At 38.0% G+C, this 25,655-nt stretch overlaps 1 protein-coding gene across 1 annotated transcript in view; it reads right to left on the reverse strand.

Annotated features, from left to right (window-relative positions):
* LOC143888166 (uncharacterized) overlaps positions 1-25,655 on the reverse strand; it is a 70,781-nt gene that overhangs the window by 39,242 nt on the left and 5,884 nt on the right. The window contains exons 2-10 of the mRNA XM_077392505.1: positions 21,473-21,695; positions 21,164-21,321; positions 20,938-21,083; positions 12,042-12,104; positions 11,852-11,944; positions 10,533-10,694; positions 10,020-10,117; positions 9,772-9,935; positions 1,976-2,280 (exon numbers count right to left, since the gene is read on the reverse strand). Of these exons, the coding sequence (XP_077248620.1) occupies positions 1,976-2,280; positions 9,772-9,935; positions 10,020-10,117; positions 10,533-10,694; positions 11,852-11,944; positions 12,042-12,104; positions 20,938-21,083; positions 21,164-21,321; positions 21,473-21,695 (1,412 nt within the window). The remainder of the gene's footprint in view (positions 1-1,975; positions 2,281-9,771; positions 9,936-10,019; positions 10,118-10,532; positions 10,695-11,851; positions 11,945-12,041; positions 12,105-20,937; positions 21,084-21,163; positions 21,322-21,472; positions 21,696-25,655) is intronic.

Consider the following 25,655-nt stretch of genomic DNA (forward strand, 5'->3'; position numbering starts at 1 on the left):
AAATAAAATAATCATTTCGGGTTATGTACCAGATTTCGACCGAAATTTCGAAATTCCTTGGTCTGAAACTGGTACCGAAACCGAAATTTTAAACCTTGGTCACAACCTTCACTTGGTAGGCCCTACAAATATGGCACATTTTTCTGGATTCGATTCAGTTGAGGCTATTGGGTAATGTAAGGGGGTAATGGGTTTTTTTGGGCCGATGGCACTAGTGGTCCCCATTGTACTTGCTACTATGAATATATTTGTCAATTTTCAAAAGAAAAGAAAAAAAAAAAAACTTAATATAAGGAGTTCCTAATCACTTCCTACCCATAGCTAATTGTTCATTAAAAGACCTCAAGTACAAAGTCTAAAAAAAAAAAAAAAAAACTGAATAACGTGATTACACTTAAACTGAAACTTATTCCAACGATCTTTTCACTCAGGGATCCAACGGGGATATATCTACCGCTCTTCAATACCTGAAATTTTTAACCACATAATGAGCTAACAACCTAGCCGATTTACCCAATCCATATCAGCTAATAGAGATATATTCTAGTCACTGAATTTGTCATACGATTAGGGGCACGTTTGGTTGCCAGGAGTTTTTTTTTTTCCTAATAAATGGGCCTCTTGAAGTGGAGATGAGGGTGAAGTTGGCTAAAAATCAGGAAACATAATCTCTGAAACTAATGTCCGGCGATGAGAAGTTGCTAAAAAATCGGAAAAAGGTGGATCCAGTGAGTAGACCTTTTGTTTCCAAAATTTTAACAACTTCTCATCAGAGGTGGCTAGTTTCTGGGATTTTGTTTCTTGATTTTTAGCCGACTTTACCCTCATCTCCACTTGGAGAAGCCAATTTACCATGAAAAACAATTCTTAGCAGCCAAACGTGCCTTTCAGTCTGTAAAACTCAATATTTGGTAGAGATTCGATTTTCTGATTCCAACTATTTCTAATCCATTCCTTCCTGTGTTGGCCATGTCAGCTTTTCAATTGTGTCTCCTCTCCCGGCCATCCAAACGGACCCTCAATGAAATGAAACTGAAAAAAAAAAATCATTTTTTTAAAAGGAGACACGCATCATTTGACTCGAAGAATAGTTAAAGAACGAAGCCGAATGGGTTCTCCATTTGCTACCGGGCCGGACCAACTTGGTAATTCTATGATGATCAATCAGATCAACCACCCCGATCATCAAGTACATAGACACAGAGTCATGGCCAACCTTAATCGGATGATCCTAGCCTTTTGCGCCTCACGAGATCAACAGTCAAGATCAACATGTCCCCATGAAGATGACAACATGAATCAGAGTACAGATATTCATTAGTTGGTCCCCTAATGGGCTGGCCTAGCCCAAAAAATCTCATCAAACAATCCTATCTAGAACAGTGAGGCCCAAAAATGGTTGGTTAACAAAAAGTTCAGCAGCAATCCAATTTGAAGTAATTAAACAAATTGCTAAGATTGTTTGCTATGTGATTTTCAAGCTATAGAATCCACATGCTTGGGCCCACACATGAAATCCAAATCATACAGACAACATTCGGGTAGGCCCCATCACTTCTCACCTTTCCCCAGTAACAACCTTGATTTAAAGAAATTGTCAAATAAATAAATGAGAGCGAGAGAGTGATAGAAACAACATTCCCTTCAAATGTGTCACAAAATGGTCCTTTGTATACAAAAATCATAAGTGGGAGAAATTACCAAAATCTCATTTCAATTCAAGAAAAAAAAAGGATCAAAACAACCTACCTTTCATGTACAAACTCGCAATGGAGGAGCAAACAAAATCAGCATAGTCTACCTCTACCATAGTTTTAAAATATCAATATCAGCCCTCTAAATAGCGCGATATAACGGACACTAAAATGGCACTAATATATCGGCCCATATAACCGTATCAGCATACCTCTGATAAAGATATATATTGATTATATCGGCCACTATTTTCTGATATTTAAAACCTTGAGCTCTAGTACCACTTGAAAAGGCTAAGCCCACTGCCGCTCTCAACAACAGTCTCTTCTGAGGAATCCGACCCACTCACCATGGAGTCATCTGAGCTTTCATCTGGAAGAAGCTGTATACGATCTGCATGCTCGACTATCCAATCCGTGAACTCTGGAGAGGACGCCCATTCGGCCAAGGCTTGCTTCGTGGATTCAGATGTGAAGTCCTCCCATTCTTTCTTGGAGAATCTCTTCCGTGTGGGAACCTTATGGAAGGTGGAGTAGTAGTCTTGCTGATTTGGGGTTGTCTTCTGAGGGGATGAGAGGAGCAACCCTGTTAAACCAAAAAAAAGAAGAAGCAAAACACTTCCATAAATAGATGACTCAACCCTACTAAACATTAGTTACCAATATGAAGACAGACTAATTCCTCCGAAAAATTAGTTACCAATATGTAGAAAGATGTTTTATGGAAGCAAGCAATGAGTATAAGAAATCTGTCATGATATTGATAATTTTTAAAGAGATAACAAACACTATATTAATAAAAATGAGAAAAAAGTTACGACGGGTGAAAAGATTGTTCCTCCACTAGTATATCCTCTCTACTTGGCCCTTAGCTAAAGAGTTAGCCAGCTTGTTGGATTTTCTAAGAACACGAATAGAGAGACCTCTTTATCCCTACAAAAATAAACTTTACATTAATAATATTTACTAAATGCCATGGCAGCAAGGTATTTTCAGCTTGTCCAACTGATTGCATTCTTCTAGTCTTCTTCAACTAAAAGGCTTCCTTTTAACCTTGTAAAAGGTAAATGCAAAACAGTAAGAGGGCTTGGATTTCTTTGAAACTTCAATACCAATATGACCCAAAAAAGCCAACATAACTTCCCTGTTACAATGTCTAAGCAACACCTACACCAATCGGGCCAAGATTGCCTGATGAACAACCATCAAAATTTAACTTGGTGGGTGGGTGGGGATATCAAACTAGCATGTCTTCTAGGCTTGAATAATTTTACCTCCGAACTCACTTTCCATTTTAAAAAAATTGTGCTGACAAACCCCAAAATTATTCTTTTGCTAAAGCCCAAACTCACCGTTGTGACTTAATTTCTGCAGTGATCACGTTAAAAAGAAGCATATGAATTTAAACATACATTGATTCCTCTCGTTCGACAAAGACCACACCACTGTCGGAGGCTTTAAGACCCCTATACTTGCCTCTATCACCAAGAGGCTTGAACTACCATCCATGGAAAAGAACCCACAATAATTTTGGGGAAACCCAAGTCATATCGAACCATTTGAAGATTGTGCCCCAATCCAAGGACCCAACAAGCAATGAATGAAGATGTAGTTGGACGAGGTCTCCGCACCATTGCATAACATGCATCTATTGGCGATCTGGAACTTTTCTACTTTACAACACCAATCTTGTATCTTCCCCCAATTCCTCCTTTCCATCTCGCATTTTGTCAAAATGGACACCTTGAGTCAACGTTTCTCAAACTCTACAAATATCACCTTGCAATTAAAAGACATCCACTAGAATGCCCAAGAGGTTAGAAGACCATCAAACCAAAAATCCCTAGAATTCCTACAGAAAACCCAGCCCATGAACCTCCTATAACATCAAACATTCTTGCCTCCTTATCTCTAACCTAAAAAGGAATCAGGAGTGCAACGGAGTAAGGGACAATTTCCTATCCAAATATTACCTAGAAGTTCATCCTATCACCCACCTCACCCTAAGCATAACCCAAGGCAAAAACTACCCCCAACATGACATAATTCCATGGCCCAAACATCCACCCTTACATAACTGATTGCATTCCTACCCTCCCCATACTTTTCCAATAAATGATTTTTCTCCACAATGCCTCCTCGTCCCCAAATCTCTAAAACAATTTCCTGCGGAGCACTTGTTCCTTAGGAAGCGGTTTTCCACCCCAAGATCCACTCCTCTTTTCAAGTTACATACCATTTCCCACTTCATCGGGTGCTTAAACTTTTCTCCTTCCCGCCTCCCCCCCTCCAAGGAAATTCATCTTTCCAATTTTTGCTGCTCACGCTCCATGAATCCTAAAAAGAGACGTAAAATAAGAGGGCAAATTGAATAAGAAATCCTTTATCAAAGTGATTGTACTCCCCATAAGAAGGATACCCATTCACCCCTATGACCGCGGGCCAAAGAGCCTTTGAAGGGATAGTAACGCCGAGAGAAGGCCTATATATAATCTGGATCTAACACAAAAATTTACGGCAAATTGTCATCCTGATTATAGAATTTTTTTTTTTTTGTGACATAGGGTATACCCCACCCCATTTTAGGGCGGAACTAATCCCTATGGATGAGCGCAATCACCCGTAAACCATGCGCATCAGGTTACTATGGGGGGATTCAAACTCGCGTCACTGGGGAGCATACCCATGACTTTAAGCCAAAGAGCCACACCCGTCCTGATTATAGAAAATTTAAACATGCCATAATGCTCACCTGCCATACTGCTCTCACTTGCATTGACCCTCAAACCCAAGCTAAAACTGTTTTGAACCACCTTAAAATGCACTTCAAATTCAACAATTGCTCCTCTGAGTCATCACAAGATATCAATGTGTCGACCATGTACTACAAGTGATGGCAATGGATATTCATCCCCTTCCAATTGAAACCATGACCATTGCACAGGTAACCGTTATATTTAAGGCATCCCCCTTCTCTGTGAATAAGAATGCAGATACAGTCATACAGCATCATTGTAATACCCGGCCCCACCTTAGGAAATTATTTTCTGAAAGGGGTGTCTTTATCAAAATTGAGCATAAGTTTTTAATTAAACTTGTATGGGTGTTATAAAAAATGGCTTCCGATGTATATTGGACTTTTGGAGATAAGTATCTAAGATCTGTTAGCCCATTTTGGTTATCTTTTTCTTTGAAATTTAACCAATAAGATTTTGAAAGGAAGTTACTTTAGTTTTGATTGGCTAAAATTAAAAGAGATATTTTTCCTTCGAATTTGGGAGAAGTTTTGGGATTGAATACTTCTTGACTTGGGCGTACAATTAGAAGATTTATACGAAAAGCTTTAGGGAATCTAATCAATTTTAGGCGTCAAAGGGGTTGTGGTGAAACTGAATTTAATTGTAGGATTTCCTACTTTTTCTGATCTAAATTATTCTCTGTTCATTAATTAGCGCATCTCCACGCGTCTAAGATTAAGGGGACCTTTATTTGGAATTTGTATAAGATAGAGTGAGAGAGAAGTTTTAAGAAGTGATTTAGCAATGACATTAACGGTTGGGATTGATGACAAGTTGATAACGGTGGTAGTGTAAGTTGGAGATTTTATTTAATACTAGAATCTAAGAGTGGGCCCAATCTAGGGCACCATAATAGAGATGTCATGGCCCCACTTGTAAATCCATGATCCTTATGGATGGGTATCATGTATCATGCAGCATAGCAATGACTTCTTCTGTTATGATAGGTTTCCTATCATAGGTCTCCCACATAAAGTAGTTGAGAAAAACAAGGAAATCTCTCCACCGATTCTCAAAAGCTATGATTTGTGGACACGGACACGAGTATAGCGCGTTGAAACAGACATGGAATGTCAGAGACGGCAAACTCGAAAAAGTTAGAAACCGGGACACAGCTAAAATAGAAAGTACATATAATCATGATTTGTGGACATGGATTTGTGTGCCAAATTTCGACACGGATAAGAGGTATCTGACATACCTCTAAAAATCTAGAAATAGTGTCACACTCAAACACATACATACATATAAAGTAACTAACGCTTCTAGCAGTACATTTAAAAGTGTCTAAAGGAGTGTCGAAACGTGTGGACACGAGTGTCGTGTCGGAGTGTCGGACACGACACAACACGTGTGTCGGCAATAAATTCAAAGTGCCAGCCAAATCATACCTCAAAAGGGAAGAAGTCTGTCTTTTGGCTTCTAGAAGGAGAAGAGGGCAGTTGCTATTTTTTGAGTACAAATAGGACTTTTAATTTGGGTAGGAATAAGTTAGTTTTGGGTTTATAATAGGGCATGGTTATAGAAGAGAGGACGACGGCTGAAAGTGCTCTCTCTTCTTTTCGTTTTTCCTCCTTCTAATCTGGGCATTAGTTACCACTCTCTTAGTGGTTTATTTCCATTGGTTTTATTATTATAAAAGAGAAGAGTTAGGAAAGCTGAAGAGTCTAGACCTGCTTCTGAGCAATTCCGAGAGGAGTTACTTGTTGTATATGCGTGGGTCTAAAATCTGCAGAACTTTGGCTTTTATAAGGTTGTGAATTTGGGAACAAGTGTAAGGTATTTTGTGCTTTGGTAATTTTCTATGAATCTGCACTTATGTTGGGCGTTGGGATTTTATAACTGGGAACTTTTCTGAGTTTTAATTTTCAAATTTGGAGGTATTTTGAAGCTTTTTTCTTCATTGTTAAATTTGTTGTCTTGGTTGGGTACAGATCACTGTTTTATACCATTAAAGTTGCATTATAAGGAGAGTTTTGTTCTCAAGAAAGGTACACATGGACATGTCTTTTGGTTTTTTAGAGGTATTTCATGGAGCATTAACAATGTGTCCTTTTCATGGTTGATTCAATTAAAATCACTGTTGGAATGAGACCCATCAGAGACAGATGTGCTAATGTGTTAGTAGAGATGTTGAATTACTTGCATAGTTCCAAACTTCCAATGGATGACTTATTGACATGCTAAATAGAAGTGAAGTAGCCATCACACATCTGTTACATGGCTTAGAGGATCTTTTCATCCAACTAGTGGCTGTTGGTCTGTTCTTTTTGGCGAATAAGGGTATCCTCGATTTGGTGCAAATCTTTTGACTTATTTTGGATTTTTCTAAGGATTTCTTTGTGGGTCTTGACCTTACAAAATGAATTCTTGAGGAGATTGTGCTTAAAATAAGTGATTATTTATCTTATCTAGTTGTTTTCTTTTATATGTGGTTCCCTAGGACAAGTTCTTCAAATGAGTTGTAAGTGGTTATATATCTTATTTAGTTGTTTTGTCTGTCCTCTATCGTTTTCTAAAATGAGATTTTTGAAATGAATCGCACATAATGATATTGTTTTTGAATTGCTTCTCCCTTTTGATTCATTGTTCACATGAAAATGGGTTTATAATCTACCTTCAAATACTATTCTTGATTTGCCATCAGATTTCATGTGTCACCGCGTTTTAAATGCTACGAGTCAAGCATGCAAGTGTTACTGAAGTGTACTTTTGAAAGAACATGTGTTTATAATTCTTATTTCTTAAGACATTGATTATTGAACTGAAAGTGTATTGGACGATCGAATACCGTTCATCTAAGGCCCTGTTTGGATTGTAAGGAAAAAATTTCTGATGGAAAAAAAAATGTTAGGATTTTTTTCTTTCTACAATTTTGAAGGAAATGATATGATTATGGCCAACTTAGGGGATATTATCATAAATTGAGAGTCCTCTAATTAAAAAATGAATAGGGTTGTTTCGGGTCTTTATTTTTTTGTGTATAAGTATGTAAGGAAATTTAGAAATATTGTTCCTTTCCAAACTTTTTCAAAAAATTCTTGCAACCCAAACAGGGCCTTAAAGAATTGCTTTTATGGGTTCAGTCGGACTGCGAAGATCCCGTCATTGGGGGTCAATATGCTGACATAACATCCCATCAATGGGGGTCAATACGCTGACATAAGATCCCGTCAACGGGGGTTAAAACGTTGGCACATGATCATGTTATAGTGATAATATGGTAGTGACTCTAAAGTGAAAGTGAATTGTGCTCGCCACAAAGTGGTGACCGAGTGAAGTGGCCTTTTCACCGGGTTATAATATGACCGTGGTTCCAATGACGGTAGATTCCAAGTGCTTTTCAAAAGTGTATCGTTTATAAACAGATCGAATTGTTTAACATATTCTTAGTGAAAAATGTACATGATCGATATTCAATGGTTAGGTTGCTTTCTTAAATGTAATGTTTTAATTGCTTATGTTGGTTATCAAATGTGCATGGTTTCCGAAAGTGATTGAACTGTTTTATCTGTAGATTTTTAAGAAATTGCTTATTTGTTCTTATATTGCGAAAGTATTTTACTCAATGATTTAGGCTTCAAATGTTCTATGGTGGCATGCTTCTCTCGGCTAGATAAAGTTTATAATTGCTTGCTGAGTTCTGTCTCACTCTATTATCATCTTACGTTTTTCATAAATTCTGAGTATTAAATGGGACATTGCAGAACTCAGAGGGCGAGTGAGGAATAACCGGGTAGGACTGACAACTAAGACATTTATTGTATTTCAATTGATTGAGAAATTATTGTGAGAGATTTCATGTGAACTTTGTGTATGATATTATGGAAAATCATTAGTAGCGATTTCATCATATTTATGACTTAGCATTGATTGATGACTTAGCATTGATTGAATGAATGGAAGATTTTAGTTGCTCCATTTACAAGTGATATTGATTGTGATAGCCTTGCATGCCCAGAGCATGTGACAATGTCACGAGCTCGACCGGTATTCGGTTCAGAGCGTGACAGTCACCTAGCCTAAGCACCCTTGAACTCTCAAAAAAACACCAAAGCACTCTTGAACTCTCCAAAAAACACCAAAGCACTCTTGAACTCTTAAAAACCGTAAATGACTCCAATTAATCAGTATCTTAGAAGCACAAAGCGAGTGCAGGTGCGGGGGCGGGCAAGTGTGGGGTCTAGAAGAGTCAGGTTGGGAGCACCGTGGGAGCGTTAATATAATATTTTCTTTATATGTTTTCAAAATTCTAGTTCATCAAAAAATAGTAATTTATATATCTTTCAAAATTTAAGTACACTAAAAGAAGTAATTTCTCACCATCTTCATTTTTGTGTCCTCTTTCCACGTGCCTTCTAAAGACGCCTTTGTGCATGCTCCAATGAAGTTCTTTGAAAAGTTGGAGGAGTTTGATGCGAGGAGGAGGGGCTGGTGGAATGATAGGACCAGGTTAGGAGTGCCATGGGAGTGGTTTCCATCTCTTCGGGAATGCCATGATTATAAGCATTCATTGGGTATTAAAACTCAACTCAACTCAACTCAACTCAACTCAACTCAACTCAGCTAAGCCTTTGTCCCAAACTAGTTGGGGTCGGCTAATGAATCTAGAAAATTTTCATGAAGAGAGTGGAAAAATCTACTCGGCTCAAATTGACTAAGTCCAATCCTGACACTAGTTGGGTACGTCTACATTTTAAGCATTCATTAGATATTAAAACTGTCTCCACGATTTGACGCCATCCAGAAACACACCTTAGAAAGTTGAAGCAGTTTCCGTATTTTTAGGTTCTCGTGTAGTCAGTAGGTTGAAAGTTTTTGCTCTTACATTACATATAAGAACCCATTTTAAGAGCATGACTGGATTTACATAAAAGACCCCAAAAGGGTATGCCTACCTTCAACTGTGTGTATTACAAAGAAAATCTGAAACTGTAAAGATACAAAGGGTAATCCTTATAAAGAGAAAAGATAATGAAGAAAGTTTACAGCCTAAAATTCTTACATGAAACAATAGTACCTAAAGCAGACACTAAGCAAAGGCCCAAAATATTTGAAAGCCCCCATACTAAATGTTACAAGTTAGGGCTTTTGAGTCTTGGATACTTCCAGAATGATTTCAAAATTTAGGAATATGGCTCTCTTATCAGTAAATCACTGTTCCTAAGTAACATTATATATGTCTTCTTTGCCATTCAAAAAAAGAAGTTGCCTACAATGACAAGCCAAGTTGTAATTCTAAACAACAGAAAGTTGGACAGCCAAATTAGGATTCATACCTTTAATGGGAGAGTTGGACCAAGAATATGGCCTATTTTGGCTACCCCAAGCAGTCCTCCCAGACCCCATCTTAGGAGATCTACTCAGGAATTCAGCACGTGTGCGATTTGCAGATCCCTGCCTAGCCCTATGTTGCCACACTTTCACTGAGCGTGCCTGCTGCCTGCATGAACCCACAAAACCATGTCTTAATTTGAAGGCTTCCAAAACTTGGAAAGAGGTAAAAGATTAGTTTTAAGTTGCTTACATTGACATTGGACTTCTCCGCATCTTAGAAGTGATAAGAAAGCAGATACCCCAACAAGTAGACAATGCAGCCATTGCTAAGAGAGAATCAAGAGTGCTCTGGCAGAGAATGTAACATCAGAAACTTGGAAGTAATACAAATAAAATTTAGTTTATGAAAAATCAAATAATTAAGTTGGAGAGATTAGTAAATTCAGACACTTTAACATTCAGAGCGCCCAGCAATCAAGTTAACTCACAAACTCAATCAATTTGTTGGAACGATTTTTCTTATATTACCATGAGAAAATGGAAATAACTTTCAACATCATGGATAATGAAGTAAATTTTATTACCAAACTAAACATCAACCAGATCTCAATTACTTTTTTACAGTTTTTTGTTTATTTACTTCGAATTCAACATAAATATACCTGGAAGGAGATACTGTGCACAGGTACAAACCATTGCAAGTATTGGTGTTCTATAAAATTTGCTAGTATGATTATAATTTTCACAGCCAATAACCACCTACCTGGAAAATAGAAACCATTGCAATGACACGCATCGCCCACTTGACAAAGTGAGCAACATCAACATCCACACGGCCATCTTCTGAAAGGACAAATTTTCTTACGATCCAATACCCCAGTGCTGCTCCCGCAATAAAAATTCCCAATAATACAAATACTGAAACCTGTGCATAAAGCCACAATAAAAGAAGAAAAGAAGTGGTAATTAGCAAGCCAATTAATCCGAAGGTCAGTATAAAATGAACAAAAACTGTCATAACTTCAATAACATATACTCGTTATGTGTTTTAATGCTCCTAAAATAGGTAAACACAGTTCTGTTTTCTTAGCTCTTCTAATATATTATATCTATTCCATCTGGGTTAAAACACACCAAGTTTTCTGTGAGCGATATGGGAAAGAAACCTTGCATTTGACCGGCCTCAGCTACTACCTTACAAACCCGTAATCACCTGGTTGACTGATACGTCCTCAGTGTGGATAAAGTTCATGTGCATAGTACCATGGAGTATGCTTAGCTGTTGCGTTTTCAGAACAGTTAACCACTATCGCTTAACTTAAATATGAAATATTCCACATAATGTTATATTCTATAGTATAGTTCATCAACTTGTTTCTATTTTACAATTATGTTGCTCAGCTAGACATGCCAGATGCACATTCTAGTGGTGAAATGACATCGTGAGCTAGCATCCAAAAGTTATTATTATGACTTAAAATAGTTTCATCCCACATTGAAAGTGTGAAAAAGGTTCTTTAAAACAGTATACATTCATAAAAGAAAGAAAAAAGAAAAAAAGAGGTCCAAACTCCCGACCAAAAGCCTCATTGACATAGTGAGATTTAGAAATACAACAGAGTCTTACGTAAAAATCCAAAGTTCCATGACACCTACTGACAAGGAAGAGCTAACTGATTTATGGTCAGTTGGTTCAGGCTGAAAACTGAACTGAAGAGAACCGTGTTCCAGTATGAAACATAATAATTTGTGGCTTGAACTGGTTCCTTGCATCACTTTAAATTACAGTGACCCCAAAGAAGCAAGAACAAGAATGAAACTAATTGCAAGAAATTAATCCTCAACAAAAAAGAATTTTAATCAAAACTTGCTCTGATAAGAAAAATCAAAGAAACAAATCAAAGGAAGCGTGTAATTTATATGTAGAAAATTACATATAAAACGGAACTTCATTTTTAGAATGGTGCATACAAAAAGGAAGTTATTCTTCCTCACCTACGTTTTAGATATGAAGGAAAGGACTTACAGGGTAGCTACTCAAAAAAAGAAGAGGAAGAAGAAGCAGAAGAAGAAAGGACTTACAGGGTTATGCATATCTTCGCTCAGCCCAAAATTCCCAAGAATGGAGTTAATCAGCACTGAGAAGTAGTGGACAAGAAAAGAACCAGCACCGAGCTGAAAGAATTAATGGCATGTAAGGTCTTGTCAACATTAGAAAGGGAGTGAAACTTGAAACCACCGCATCCTAGCATCAGATTATCACGTAACTTACCACTGATCCATATATTGTAAGGTAAAAGACATTTTTCCTTCCAGTTGGCAATAACTTCATCCCCTGTATGACAAAGAAAAACAATACACGATGAGAGACCCTAAACTTGTGCCGGTGAATAAAACACAAGCAGAAAAAATAAACAAAAACATGTCGCAGAAAATTATAAAATTGAAGTGGATTCTCAAAGAGGATAAGGCCAAACAAGGAATGAAAGTGTAGTAGCATTTGCGAACAGAAAAGAAAGACATTTATAAATTTCATATAAACAAACATTATGTTTCTTGCTATATAAACTTAGCAAAGAAGGTATACAAATTAAAGGAAGTGTATTTTTCAAAAAGCAAAATTTGATTTTGCAGAAAGCTACTTATGGACAAAAAGTGCTAATGTGATGTATATCTCAAAGATTTGACTTCATTCCAAAAAATTATATATCAAAGATTTGACTTATTGTTTGGGATTTCTTATTAATTTAAATCCCATGAGCATATTTCATATGCCAGCATTCCCAACATTTATTTATACATTCAGAATTAAAACTACTAGCATTTACTGCAACATGAATGATAAATATATTTAGCATTCTTTTCCCATCTTGAACATGAAACTATTTAGTAGCAATGACCAATATAAGGAGAACATGAGGCTTGAGTAAGCATCTATTAATATTTATCTTCGCCTTTGGGTGAGATAGGTATTTCATGCTTTTTTTTTCTTGGTTTGAATTGCTGTTGAAATTTCCAATGCTTGTCTCTATCTAGCAAATGAGTATGGGCACATCCAAGGGGAGAGACCAAGAAAGTAATTAGATATTAAGCAGTTTTTTGCAGGATCGAATGCTTACGAGACAATCATCTACCTTGTAGAGCTATGGCTAATATGTTGGGAAGATCAGTAGCCTTCTCAGGAATCTTCTCAGCTTACTAGGAAGCACTTAGAAATATTACTGTGATAGTATCAACTATACTCATGCTTCTCTGCTGGTGCCAACCAGGAGGTTCAAGAGTGGTTATGGAGAATTTTCAGTACTAAAGAATCAATTCTCAATGTTAAAATAGCACGACCAGTCCCGAGTCCAGATGAACGTTCGGATAATTAGTCAATTTGCGTTAGGAAGTTTACCTTAGTTTAACTGTTGAGAAATTTTCAGCAGAAGTCTAAGAATATGTCCAAACATGCATCTGACAAATAGTAAATACCAAAAGAAGACCATAAATATAACTATGACAGCAAAAAGTAGGTGTCTGAATACAATCTGAAATAAAAGCAAACAATAGAACTAGGGTCCAACTAACCACTTATAAGGATCAAACAATCTCATGAATAAAATAGGTTCAAAGGTGTGTGACCAGAAGGGTAATTGTGAAGCAAATAAAGACGAATAGGGCTGGAAATAACAATGGCCAGATCTCACCAGTAAGAATGTGCATCGTCCTCGGATCTCTAGCGTAGGAGGCCAAGACATGTGGTAAAGAAGCCGGGAAGTCCGATCCACTCAAGATAACTGCAATCGCACCAATAGGTCAAGACCTAGGGGTAATATGATGGAAATGAGATCGTGCGCGGCCCCTCGAGCAATAGAGAAGTCCCACGATAGATCTACGGTTTGTAGGTACCAAACAGATGGGAAAGAGTGCTGAAGAAGGTTGTAACTGGCCAAGGCTATCAACCGGGAGAAGAAGAAGTAAGAGGGGAAGTGCAAAGGGGGTGAAAGTGGAGGCAAAGGGGTTGTCGGTTGTGCACTGTCTTGTTCGCCGCTAGACCGTAGTCCTAGGGACTGTTTGGACAACTAGAGGGTTAGGTAGGAGCTATGAAGCACGGGTACGGGTACGTGGGTATGTGATTTTCCAAAAAAACCGGGTGCGGGTACGTTCGGGTACGCCAAATATAATAATATATTTTAATATTTTATTATATATTTATAAAAAATAAAAATAAAATAATTGGAGAGCAATCAAATAACAATAACATCACCAAAATAGAAAATTCTAATATTACTCTTCATTTCATAAGTGATTAAGTTCCATATTTCATAACAAGAGGCATCAATACATCATTCATTTGAAAAAAAGTTTGTCGCCAGTGTGTTGACCAGTGCCTGACAAGATGAATAATTTTTAGAGACCAAATTATGAGATTTTTTATACCGGACTTTTAGAATTTAATAATGTTTGGACATGATAGATTTTATGAATTTTTAAAATTTGAATTTTTAGAAATTATGAATTTTTAAAATAACTCACCATTTGAAAAATAACTCAGAAAAATAACTCAGCATCCTCTATTGGTTCGGCACCCGCTAGATCGGATGACCAGGCATGGGCTTACGGAACATTGGTTCCGGGTCAAAAAAAAAAAAGTAACTTGCATATTTTGTGGCAAAGTCATATCGGGTGGAGGTATAACCCGCTTGAAAGAACATTTAGAGGTTATTCCTGGTGAGGTAACATCATGCCAAAAAGTGTCTGAAGATGTAAAATACTGAATGAAGCAACTCTTAGATTCAAAGAGAAAAGAAAGGGCTAGGATGAGAGTATCTAGAGCAAAGGTTGGAGGTTTTTATGGCACACCAGACGAAGAAGAGGAAGAAGAGCAAGATGATGAGGACATTAGCACTAGACCATTGCCTCGGTGAAAGGGTAAGGAAGTTCTTGAAGAACCGAGTGGTACAAAAAGGAAGAAGAAGGGAGTCACAGGAGGGATCAGGAATTTCTTTGCACCACGAACAACCCCGGGAGCCCAGCCAAGCATTAAAAGTGCTTTGGCTACCAAAGAAACAGTGGATAGGGCAGACATGGCGGTTAGCATGCTTTGCTATGATGCCAATCTCCTTTTCAATGTTGTTAATTCACCTTTCTGGCAACCTATGTTTGATGCTGTGAATGTCGTGGGTTCGGGTTATAAGGCACCTACTTATCATGATTTAAGGGGTTCCATTTTGAAGAATACAGTGGATGACGTAAAAAACTACTTGGAAGAGATTAAGATGTCATAGAGATACACTGGTTGTAGCATTATGGCTGATGGATGGACAGACACCAAACAACGTTCCCTAATCAACTTTTGGGTGTACTGTCCTAAGGAGTCGTGTTCCTAAAATCTGTTGATGCATCTGGCATAGTGAAGAATGCCGATGAATTATTCAATATCTATGATAAGATTGTCGCAGAAGTTAATCCGGAGTATGTGGTGCAGTTTGTAACTGACAATGAGCAAGTTACAAAGCTACTGGGAAAAGATTAGAAGTCAAATATGGTACATTCTTCTGGACTCCGTGTGCAGCCCATTGCTTAGATCTCATCTTGGAGCATCTGAGCAAACCGAATGTATTTCCTCACATAGCAAGCACAACTGAAAGGGCTTGAACGATTACAAAGTTCATCTACAACTACGGAGGCCTCTTGAATTTGATGAGGAAGAAGTTCACAGGTGTGAGGGAGTTGTGCGGTCCTGCTTGGACCAGATTTGTGACAAATTTCATCAGCATACAAAGTCTGGTGTTGAATCGGAAAGCACTTCAACAAATGTTCATGTCTGACGAGTATAGTACTAGTAGGTTTGTCTAACACTCACTGAGTGAAGGGGTAGTTAGTACTGTGTGGACAAATCTTTTTAGGACTAGTGCAAGTACATTCTAAGCATCTGCGAGCCTTTAGTGAGAGTGCTACGTTTGGTAGATCGCCAGGACAAACCTGCGATGGGTTACCTATATGAGGCCATGGATAGGGCCAAAGAGAACATCAAAGAGAGGTTGAAGAAAAAATCAGATTATATACCCATCTGGAGGATCATCGACCAAAGATGGGATAGGCAACTCCACAGTCCCTTCCATGCAGCAGGATAATTTCTTAACCCTGCTCTACTTTTCACTCCTACCTTCTTTAGGCACAGTGAAGTAGCCAGAGGCTTGCTGGCATGCATCACTCGACTAGTACCTGATGAAGCTACACAAGACCTCATCAGCAATCAGAGTTATCGAGAGGCTACCAGTATGTTTGGAATGAAGCTTGCAATCCGCAACCGAACGAAGTTGGGACCAGGTATATTTGATTTGTTTGTTTAATTAAGTTTACTTCATTTTAACTCTCAGTTCCTCAGCAAATAAATGCTTTACTATTTGTTACTTTACAGTTGCATGGTGGAATCAATTCGGAGGTGACGTGAAGGAATTACAGAGCTTTGCCATCAGAATCCTCAGTCAGACCTGTAGTGCGACTGGGTGTGAAAGGAATTGGAGCACCTTCGAACACATTCACTCCGCAAAGAGAAACAGGTTGGAGCACCAGAGATTGAATGACTTGGTGTTTGTCCATTACAACCTTAAGTTTCGGCAAAGATATACAGCTTAATATAATGTTTTCAACTCTCATCTCATCACTTTAAGCTTTAAGTTTAACCTTTGACATTAAACTTAATGTTTTCCTTTCCAGGGACTTGTTGAGGAAATTTCTACCACTAGTGACCCTTTGAGTATAGATCATCTGGATGTCATGATGGATTGGATTGCGGAAGATGTTATTTTCACACTGGAAGACATTGGTTGGGAAAATCTTGAAGCACCTACTACTGTGGTTGGGGCTAGGACCGGGAATGACGACGACGACGTCATGCCTCTTGAAGATGTCCCTACGGTGGTCCAAGTGGTGATGGCGACGAAGGCGGCGGCGGCGACGGCTTGAGAGCTACTACCTAGGAAGCACGGGTACTCTCCCGGGACTCCCGCACCCGCACCCGACACGTATGGGGTGCGAGTACGTCCAGGTACGCCCCGGGTATGTCCGGGTACGCCCAGGGTACGTCCGGGGTACGTACCCCATTTTAAAAAACAAAAAAACTAGTTTTGGTGTTTACATGCGTGTCGGGTGCATACCACGCGTACCCGACACGTCCTGCTTCTTCCTGCTGCTTCTTTTTCCTCTCCTGTACTTCTCTCTACTTTCCTGTACTCGGTATTTACATGTAAACCATTTAAGTAAATGATTTACTTAAATGGTTTACATGTAAATAACAGAATACCCCCCTTTTGGATTTATTAAAAATAGTTTCAACACCCAAATCTAAAAGGAAAAAAAGTCAACTCTCCAGTTCTAGTACAAAATTCAAAGAAAAAGGGTCGGGTCAAAATTTTAACTTTCTCAACTTCCAAACGGTGGGGTATTTTTCAAATTTTAAAAATTCATAAAATCTATTTTGTCCAAACATTATTAAATCCCAAAAGGCCGGTAAAAAAAATCTCATAATTTGGTCTCTAAAAATTATTCATCTTGTCAGGCACTGGTCAACACACTGGTGACAGACCTTTTTTTCAAATGAATGATGTATTGATGCCTCATGTTATGAAATATGGAACTTAATCACTTATGAAATGAAGAGTAATATTAGAATTTTCAATTTTGGTGATGTTATTGTTATTTGATTGCTCTACAATTTTATTTTTTTTAATTTTTATAAATATATAATAAAATATTAAAATATATTATTATATTCGGCGTACCCAAACGTACCCGCACCCAGTTTTTTTGGCAAATCACGTACCCACGTACCCGTGTCGTGTTGTACCCGTGCTTCATAGGCTACTACCGACTGTCTATGTTTTACTTTCATGTATTACTTTTTTTTAAGTTCTTCTATGTATCAAACTATCAGTTGGACTTGTCCAAGACCTTCCAGTGTTTAAATAACGAATATGCCTTTTGGTTTACATATTTTGGACTATTTATTAGTTTTTTATCCTTTTCTATCGATTTCTGATTTTTTTTATTTTTCTCATATTTTTAAATATTTTTTTGGTGTGACAGAAAAGTTTCGACCGAAATGACTGAAATCCCACCGAAATTTCGTTTCGGTGGCCAAAACAAAATGGCAACCAAAACGAGATTTACAACTAAGGGAAGAACTGGTACTATTTAAGGACCAAGCAAACATACCTGAGCCTACAATATCTCAACCATCCCAAGACAACCCAACTGTATCCCCAAAACCAAGCCATACCAGAGACTTTCCCATCATTTTCTTCATCACCTATTCCTCCCATACATCCACCCAACCAAAGAAAGAGAAAGGAAATAGTTGATATAATAGATGAGTTGATAATTTCTACCTGTTCAGGGGCGATTCTTAGTTCGATGGCACGACAAACTAGTTACAACACAATAGCTTCAACAGCTCAACCTGGATCTTTGTGAGAGGTATCAAAGTTTCTGTTCACTGGAGATGAATCCTTCCAAGCTGGGGAGAGTTGATGTGGATCCAAACTTAAGATTTCGAGTGTACCAGCAACGGAGGAGACATAGAGAAAGGCAGATGACTTCGATTTGGATGGACGGCCGGATTCTTTTGACTTCGATTTGGATGGACGGCCAGATTCTTTTGATACAGATGTTTAGGACCAACGATCTGACGGCACAAATGATTCACAGGTGTAGCAAACATATTTCAAATGTTCGACGAGTCCACATATACTTTCAGATATCATGTGGGCTATTTTGGATTTCATTTGTTTTTTAGACTTATTTCCTTTAGTTATAACATTTTAAAAGAGTCTTCTATGAGTCTTTTTAAGTTGTAGGGAGTAACAAGGTCTTTTTACATCAAAATAACTTAAGTTTTAAATAGGCCCCACACATGTATTACCGAATTTTAAGTGGGAGCAAGTCTTTATGTCCTTAGAAATAGGTAGTTTAGTCCTTAGGGTTTTTTATTGGTTTGATATAAATACTTTATGTTGGGTTTGTTAGAAAAGAACATTAAATTCACTTGCTATTGATATTGAGACCTTCTTAGAGAGAAAAGTTGTTTCTTTATCATCTTCTTCTTCTTTGGTGAGATGCTAAGGATTCTTTAGTGGGATGCCAAAGAAATTCATTGTGTGAAGCCTTGAGATAAGTAGCATACTTCTCATTACTCGTCATTTATTGTTTTACTATTCTTCTCTCTTCTCTTTTGATTTTTCTATGATATACCACTATCTCGGGAACCCCACATTTCCATTAATCACACCCAAATCCTCTCTTGCATTACTTTTCACATATTTTCTACCCAAACTCCTAAAATACCCATAAAAAATTGTCCAACCTTAGAATCACCGAACCCATTCATGCCCACTGCACCTCTTATGTTGTCCAAAAACTAATTTACGCCTCCCAGCTTCCTTCGACATATGTCTGCACCCCTCCAAACCTATCATAAACCTCGTAGGAATATTTTCCCAATCTAATCACCTATTTTAGAACACAAACACGTAATTTTCACACATTTGTTTCACCCATAATCCCTACCGCCATCGTCAACACAATCTCGGCATCTTTCAACAACTTCTCGGCTAGTGTCTGCACCAATGTTACCTGGAACGCGGTTCGTTCCGGTACGTGGTACGAGAACGGGTACGTGTACGGGGTACAATGGTAGCCAAGTACACGGTATATATATATATATTTATTTATTTATTTACAGGAATATCATTCCATAGTACACACTACATACATTTTATACACAATATAATAACCTCATGTATGTCATACATATTTTTTCAAAAAAGAAAGTTCCCGTTGGAATATATGAATATCCTTCCATAGTCCATGCTAATCCATTTAATAAAAAAATAAAAAAACCTCATGTATGCCCTACATATTTTTTTCAAAAATAAAGCTCTAATTCCATTTCAACCTAAAATATATAAAATTTGTAGCCCTCTCCATCTCTCTCTTAGTCTATATGCATCTCTCTCTTTCTCTCTCACAGGTCGCCGTGGTTCGTCATTTTTGGCGATCCGGGTCGCTAGCGAACTACGTTTGGGATCGTACGACCCCGGATCGCGGATGGGAGGGCGGTTGGCAAATCCGGTAACTATGGTTTGCACACCTCGAAACCTACCCAAAAGCCCTCTTTGTGGTCCAAGATCTTCCTCATTGGCATATTACTATTGTTTTGAGACCTTGTGAGATTTCGTATGTGGGATTGGAAATTTCTTGATTGTGAGAATTGTAGCTTCTTTATATTCTTGCTACCTACATACTAATGTGTAGATTGATTACGTAATTAAATTTACCAATGGATAATCTTAAAATCTCTATTGTTCAATCATATTTTCATGGTTGAATCGTAGGAGTTGCACGCTACTAGATTTACGATACCTTTGTTAATATCCCTTTCATATTTCTGGACTTCCAAAACTCGATAGTCTCTCACCTTCATTCTGTTTCTAGATAACCCCATAAAAGTGTGATCCGTCCTACGTCGTCCTTGAATTAGCACTAAGGACGAAGAGGGACTTGAACACTATAAGCCTCAAGGGACACATCGGACCCATGGATGGCCAAAGAAAATGAAGAGGAATTAGGGTTTTAAGTTTGGAATACAAACAGTGAAAAGTGATTGGGTTTCAAATAGTGAAGAGATGTAAAATTAGGTTTTCATATGGGAAAAGCTGGGTTTTGGGGATTCGGATTCGTACGGGAAGAAATGAAAAGTTAGTACCATTCCAAAAAAAAAAAAAAATGAAAAGTTAGTGTTTCATACAGGGTAGAGAGGAGTTTTAAGGTTTCGAATGGTTGAAGGGTGAAATTTGGGAATTCAAATGGTTGAAATATAACACTGCAATAAAACAATTAAATAAAGGCACAACATTAAAATATCAGTATAAATCAACCTAAACAAACTTAACTCTTAACACCAACCAGTGCACATGAATTCCAAATTCTATATTAATATCAAATCTACAAATATGAATGATACATAATAGTTATCAAAGAAAAAAGATCTTTGATGTGAAAAATATTTTTATGCTGCAAATAATAATGCATCCGTTATTCTTCATAGCTTTCCAAAAACATATCATGACATTTATTACCAAAAAAAAACTAATAAAGAGCTTCCATATTCATAAAAACAATACCTGAAACAAAAGGATCAAGATGACAAGCAAAACTCCAAGAGCCATGGAACTGCTATAATAAAATGGCACCCAACTACTGACAATTGGTGCCAGTAGTAGTAAAACAAACCCAAAACCAAGGCAAAAAAGACGCCATTGTTGAAACTCTGCAAGTATGGTTTAAATGCCAAAGTCAAACTTTAAGATAAACTACAAAAAATTAGAAAGATGGGAAAATGCCTCCTACCTTCTTCAACAGAAATTGTGATGGGACCAGATACACCATCCACAAACTTAACATCAACATATCTATCCTCATAAGGTGACATGGCATTGCTCCATGACCCTTCCTGTATAGATCTCCAATCATCCTTTGTGCACTGACATAATCCCATAGAAATGTTCCTACAAATATTTCTATAATGAGATCCAATTCTCCATCACACAAAAAAATTCAGCATTACAAGTTCCCAAACAGTATGAACAAGCCCAGAGAAGGCAATATTAAAGGTGCAATATTGTAAATAGGTCAGATAAGTCAAAGATATGTGCTCACCGGTGAAAGCAAACCTCAATTTTGCTATGAAGTTTCTCGGAGATTAATTCTGAAGGTTTCAAGATAATTCGAAATGCGTTGGCATAATTTCTAATTATCAACCTTGAGACACCAGCAATTTGAACACGGTCACATGATATAATCTCTTTGGCACCATCAGTAGATGAATATCCAACAAGAGGAAGCGGAAGGAAATGAATAATTGGGTTGTCCAGATCAACAACTGCAATTCCATGGCTCTTAATATATAAGATGCAGCTCAGAGTTTAAAAGCAGCAATTAAACAAGTAGAAACCACTGTAATGAAGTTCAATATGCTATGACATTCAAGTCTAATACCCATTTGTTGATAAAAAAATTAGATTTTTTTTCCCCATGTATACATACTTTCAACAAAAGGGTAGTGACAAAAGGAAACAAACAATAATGCACGAGTAAACAACTAGTGTTGTTTGTTGAACAATATCTATTTATTGACTAAGAGAAAATGGAAGTAGAAAAAAGTGAAGGAGCTCATCACCATTAGAAATTAAAAAAATAGACGTATACTACTCCTTCCATTTTCTATAGGAAAATTTTCTCCAACTACAAGTTCTTGTCTTCCAACACCCTACTTACCAAAGAGAACCTCTGAATTTGCCTCCCAGAGAAGAAATGAAACCTGCTAATTTTTGTCATGACAAACAAGAAATGAAACCTGCTAATCAGAAACGATATCTACAAGCACCTCTACATAATGATGCCTCCAATCACCAAGAGTCATTTCCATGTCTCTAAAAATGATTCAAAATGCGGATGTGGGTCAGAACACGACCAAAGCAAATCCTAGTCAACTCGGCACAACGTGGTCGAGTACTCGGTTGACGCGGCTGAGTACTCAGTTGATGCAATCATAACTCGGGAGAGTCAAAAGAGTTTTGATTGACTTTGTAGGCCAAAACGTGGACTCGGACAAGAACGCAACCAAGGTATAAGGGAGTTGACTCAGGGGAGTCCATGATGACGAAGGATAGTTTTGAAACTATGGTCTCTAATGAAGCCCCCAATCCATGGTAACCGCTGATTCCCTAAGCTAGATCGATCAACATTCAACTTAAGGACATCATGTGCTGGAGAACACCATCTAATACTCTCCCTATTGGCATGAACATGACCGTCGACAAACCAAACAACTTTGCAAATCTGAGCCAACACAATATCTGTGATGCACTCGAAGCACTTCTTACTTTCACAACCAAGATTATTCTATCCTTTTCAAATATTCCAAAAAAGTATCCACCAAAGCCAACTTCCAAAGGAATCTCTCTATGGCAAAAACAAGAGGAAAAAAACAACATTGCAATAGGCCCATTATCGATCCCGCCATGACCCACTTATTTTCAAATAGAGAAGAAATGAAGGCCCACAACTTCAAAATAGAAAGGCAACACATATGAAGGTGATTGACGGTGATCTCCGAAGATGCAACACAATATACATTGGTTTGCAATGAATGAAAGATAGGGTGCCATTGGATTTAACTCAATCAAAGGCATGGCCAAGAAATAAATTAGTTCAAATGTGATCCAACCCAATTACAAAAGTAAATTTTCAAACGATCCAGCTTTGGCATTTTGGCACTCCTAGCCAAAAACGGTGAAGTAAACGATCCATTGTCTTTTCGTCCAAAAAAAAATGATCCGGTGTCAAACTCTTGTCAAGTCCTAGTCCAACAAAAAAAGTGATGACTCCTGGGGACTAAGGGAGGACATAACCTACACGTGAGAGCAAAAAACCTATTAGAACCTATTAGAACCCCACCAAAATCAAATAGAAGCGCTTAACCGAAGAGGCTTCCTTAGGCAAGGTTTTAAATTTCGGTTTCAGTTTTGGTCATCAAAGAAACCGGAATGTTTCGGTTTTCAGTACGAAATTTTGGCCGAAATCTTGCAAAATCGCGTAAATATTTTGGTACAAAATCACGGCCGAAATCCAAGCAAGATTCTTCACCACTGGGTTTTCTTTATATTTTTTTTCCTCTTTTTCGAAATACCTTATGGCTCTGTTCACTTGTTTTCCTGGGAAAGGAAAAGAAAAGGTTTCCCGGGAATCTGACATGGCATTAGGAAAAGAAATCCAGAGAAACTGTGTAGGAAAAGGTTTCCCGCGCCTGTTCATGTGTGCAGGAACTGTGCAGGAAAAGTTTCCCGAGAAACTGCTTGCCCACCTTTTTTCACTAGTTTTCCCAGGAAAGCAAATCCGACCAAAATAGTGGGATTTGATTTCCCACACTTGTGAGAAAAGAGACATTTCCACATCATTTTTGGCAATTTCCATGTCATTATTTGACATTTTCTACCTAGGCTTGTTACTTTCTCAGTAAAGCAAGTGAACACCAGAATTCTGTCTTGTCAAGGTCTTGTCAAGGAAAAAAGAGGTTGTTTTCTAGGGATTTGCTTTCCCGGGAACGCAAGTGAACACAGCCTAAGGCTCTGTTCAGTTGCACCGTTGAAACGGAAACGGAAAGGAAAAAGTGCCCATTTTCTGTAGAAACGCGCCAAAATGGTTGTTTTGTTGCCCACATAAAGAAAGCGCGTGGAAATGGGCCTTGTGACGTGGAATCCCTAAAATCCCTCGTGACCTCCTCATTTCCGCCTTCCAATATCCGAGCCAAACTATCGGAAACGAGTTATTTTCCGAGGGATCACGCGAGATTTTTTGCGAAAAAGCAAAAAAACAAAGAAGTAGAAACGGAGCCCTAACTCGTTTCTCCACTCGTCTTCTCCCTCTCGTCTGCAACTACAGCAGCTGGGCTTGGATTTCTCCATTCGTCTCCACTGCTAGCACACTCGTCTTCTCCAGGTATTCCTCGTCCCTTTCTCCTCTTTCCCTCTTTTTTATATTTTTTTGTGGATTTCTTGTTTGATCTCAACTGCCATGGTTTTGGGATTTCTTCTTTGACCTCCACTGCCATGGCGTAGCTTTCGATCTTCTTGCTGTTGTAATTTGTTTGGATCTGAAACCCTAATTACCTTTTTTCTGCATTCTTTTGGTGTATCTACGGTTTCTATGTTTTAGGATCTAATTTGTTCTTGTTATCTGCATTTGTTTGGGATTTCTTGTTTTTTTTGTGCTATATTTTGGGTGCTTTAATCTGTATGCTTTGATCTCTATTTTGGTTTCTGTATATTTTGGGGTTTGAGGGCTTTGATCTTTATTTTGGGGTTTCGGATTTGGGCTTCGATCTCTATTTTGATGAAAGGGGGTTTGTTAATTTCAATTTTTTTGGCCATCTCTCTCTCTCTGGGTTGGGGAATATGATGAAAGGGGGTTTGGGGTCAGTTTTTGTAGTTTTTGTGCTGGGGAAGAGAAATGGCTTGGCTTAAAATCTGACTTGTTTTGCAGGTGGTTGGTGTCCTCAGTTTTAGTATAATTATGTATTGTTTGTGATTTGTACTGTGTGTAATTTGTGTATGGTTTGTGTGGTTACTCCAATATTAAATCTGTGATGGTGAATGTTATTAATTGAGGTATCGAATGTTCTGCAGGTGGTCAGCCTCCCATTTCATTTTCATTATCAAGAATTTTTCCATCATTTCCAAGGTAATCAACACTCACAGTTATTTTTTATATCTATTTAGATAGATGTGCTTGTGAAATGAATCCTATAGATAGATGTGCTTCTGTTGTTTGGCTGTGGTAGTGAATGTTCTTTCCTTGTTTGTATGTGTTTGGATGGATGGGTGGTTTATGGAGGGATGGTTTGTGGAGGGATTGTTTATGGAGGGATTGTTTGTGAGGGAGTGGTTTGTGGATGGATTGTTTGTGGGGGGATGGATGGTTGGTTTTGGAGGGATGGGCTGTGGATGGATGGATTGTTTATGGAGGGAGGTTTGTGAAGGGATGGTTTGTGGATGGATTGTTTCTGGAGGGATTGTTTGTGAGGGGATGGTTTGTGGATGGATTGTTTGTGGGGGGATGGTTTGTGGGGGGATGGATGGTTGGTTTTGGAGGGATGGGCTGTGGATGGATGGATTATTTATGGAGGGAGGGTTTATGGATGGATGGATTGTTTCATGATTGTCTTCTTTGTGTTTGTGTTTAAGATGCCTTATTTGTGATTGTGTTGTCATTTCCATTGAGTTATTAACTTCTTCTTTAGAGTAAGATGCCCCGTCGTCCTACAAGGAGGAGGAAGAAAGAG

The sequence above is a fragment of the Tasmannia lanceolata genome, unplaced genomic scaffold, assembly GCF_043159265.1.
Source record: "Tasmannia lanceolata isolate RefF3 unplaced genomic scaffold, GAP_Taslan_0.1 ptg000012l, whole genome shotgun sequence".
Lineage (NCBI taxonomy): Eukaryota > Viridiplantae > Streptophyta > Magnoliopsida > Canellales > Winteraceae > Tasmannia > Tasmannia lanceolata.